General features: G+C 39.9%; 1 protein-coding gene across 1 annotated transcript; it reads left to right on the forward strand.

Moving 5' to 3' along the window:
- Nucleotides 1-2,076: 2,076 nt before the first annotated feature.
- LOC135961238 (uncharacterized) lies at nucleotides 2,077-2,793 on the forward strand. The gene has a single exon (XM_065512732.1). It carries the CDS (start codon nucleotides 2,077-2,079, stop codon nucleotides 2,791-2,793), a length of 717 nt encoding a protein of 238 aa, XP_065368804.1.

Raw genomic sequence — 2,793 nt, forward strand, 5'->3', positions numbered from 1 at the left:
ACACTGTGATTAGCGAGTATTTTGAAATGGGACATATCAAAGCAGTTAATCCCTCTGATTCAAAAGCGACTAGTTATTATTTACCGCATCATGCAGTATTTAAACCCGACAGTTTGACCACCAAACTCCGTGTGGTATTTAACGCTTCAAACCCATCCTCCAATGGCGTAAGCCTTAATATTATTATAATCCTGTTTTACAGGCAGACCTTACGGTCTTAATCGACTCTTTCGTTACGTTTTTAACGCTGACATTGAGAAAATGTATCGCCAAATTTTAATTCATCTCGAACAAACACAATTTCAGCGGATCTTTTACCGCAATAATCCCGAAGCTGCTATAAAGGACTATAAGCTAAATACAGTCACATTCGGAGTGAATTGTGCACCGTATTTAGCGAGTCGAACTCTTTTGCAATTGGCCAACGATTGTGAACCCCAAAGTCCGTTAGCATCTCAAATTTTGAAAACCCAAATGTATGTCGATGACGTACTTGCTGACTCTCATGAGCTAGAAGACGCTTTTGAGAGACGTATTGAACTCACCCATGTTCTCGAATCGGCCGGTTTCGTTTTACGAAAATGGACTGCCAATCATATACGTCTCTTAGAAGATTTACCCCGTGAGAATCTGCTTGATGCAGACTTCTTAAAATTTGCAGATGCTAGCACAACAAAAACCCTGGGCTTGCGATGGAATGCTGATACTGACAGTTTCTACTTCCGACTCATATCGCAGCCACGCCGGGATATTGTGAAAAAACGTGCTGTCTTGTCAGAAATAGCTAAGCTATTTGTCAGAAATAGCTAAGCTATATATGCCGGTTGGCTCTCTCCAAAAATTATTGTTGCAAAAATTATAATGCAACAAATATGGAAAGACAAGACAGATTGGGATGAAAGTTTAAAAACCTTAACCCTTGCGCAATGGCGCTCATTTTTAAATGATTACCCGAATATTGAGAAAATTAACATTCCAAGATGGGTTAATTTTCACCCGAGTCATGAAATTGAACTTCATGCATTTTCGGATGCTTCAGAAAAGGCTTAATACTTCTTTATGTTCGAAGTATTTCGGCGAATGAAATCACTTCACATTTACTCTCTGCAAAGACGAAGGTAGCTCCTGTTAAGTCTGAAACATTACCACGTTTAGAACTTTGTGGAGCGGCTTTGATGGCAAACATGGTAGAATCTTTGTGTAGTCAATTAAATCTAGACAAGAGAAAGATTTATGTGTGGACCGATTCTACTATAGTTTTATCTTGGCTCAAAAAACCCCCGTGTCATTGGCCAACCTTTGTCAAGAACAGAGTTGCACTAATAGTAAAGAAAGTAGGTAACGAAAATTGGTTTCATGTTGATTCCAAAGATAACACCGCAGATCTCGCAAGTCGTGGAACTCTTGTTCGAGATTTAGTAGATAACCCGTTATGGTGGTATGGTCCCTCGTGGTTACGACTACCGCGAGAATACTGGCCACAAAATATCGTTACCGAACATCTACATTTAGAAGTTCAATCTTTTTCTGTTCAGACTGAACAAAAATTTGACATACTGGAACGTTTTTCAGATTTACCCCGTGCAATGCGAATTATTTCGTATTGGTTCAGGTGTTTACAGTATTTGAAAACCCGAAAATGCTTGTACAACACTTTAGATTTAACCCAATCAGAAATGAGATTTACTCGTGATCGATTAGTTCTAGTATGTCAAAAGAAGTATATACCCGAATATTCTTTACTCTCAAAAGGTTAACCCATATCTTCCAAGAGTAATTTACTCACTTTGAACCCGTTTATTGATTCGAATGGTTTTGTCAGAATCAATGGTCGATTAGTTCGATCACCTGGCTTAACATACGATGAGCGTTACCCTAAAATTCTGCCTTATGCAGCCCGTTTTACTCGTTTGTTTGTTGAACATGTTCACAAGTGCTCGCCCATGGTGGCCATTCATTAATGCTCAGATTAGTTAGAAATGAGTTTTGGGTCCCGAAATTAAAGAACTTAATCGTACAGTTATTTTCAATTGTAAGGAATGTACAATTTACCGAAAGAAAACCGGTCAGCTGATTATGGCTGCTTTACCCCCTGAACGTGCGTCTCTTTCGAGACCGTTTACCCATACTTGTTTAGATTTCGCAGGTCCGTTCGACTTAAAATCCTACATTGGTAGAGGTTGCCGAATAACAAAAGGTTATGTTCTCGTGTTTGTTTGTTTTGCCACAAAGGCGATTCATTTAGAGCCAACCGGTGATATGTCGGCCGAAACATTTCTTGCTGCGTTTGCCCGTTTTTTCTCTCGTCGAGGTTGTCCTGCTCATGTTTACTCGGACAACGGAACTGCATTTGTCGGTGTTGCTAATTTACTGGAAGTTGACCGAAAGCAGTTTTTACTCCAATTGAAGCAAAAAGTACTTGTACGAAATAGTTCTCAGCCAGTTGAATGGCATTTTATACCCCCTGGGGCCCCTCATATGGGCGGCTTATGGGAAGCCGGCGTTAAGAGTGTAAAAACTCATTTTCGCAAAATTGCTGGAATGCAAAAATTTACATTTGAGGAGTTTACAAATATGTTAAGCCGTATTGAAGCTTGCCTAAACTCAAGACCATTAACTGCTATGAGCGATAATCCCCTTGATTTAGTCCCATTTACCCCTGGTAATTTTTTGATTGGAGCACCTCTTTTGGCACCCCCTGAACCCAATCATTCCGATCTTTCTTTGAGTATTGCATCAGTTTGCTCTGCGATGGAAAGAGGAATACCTCAAAGAACTCCATCGGCGAACTGA

This window comes from Calliphora vicina, chromosome 5 (assembly GCF_958450345.1).
Source record: "Calliphora vicina chromosome 5, idCalVici1.1, whole genome shotgun sequence".
Classification (NCBI taxonomy): Eukaryota; Metazoa; Arthropoda; class Insecta; order Diptera; family Calliphoridae; genus Calliphora; species Calliphora vicina.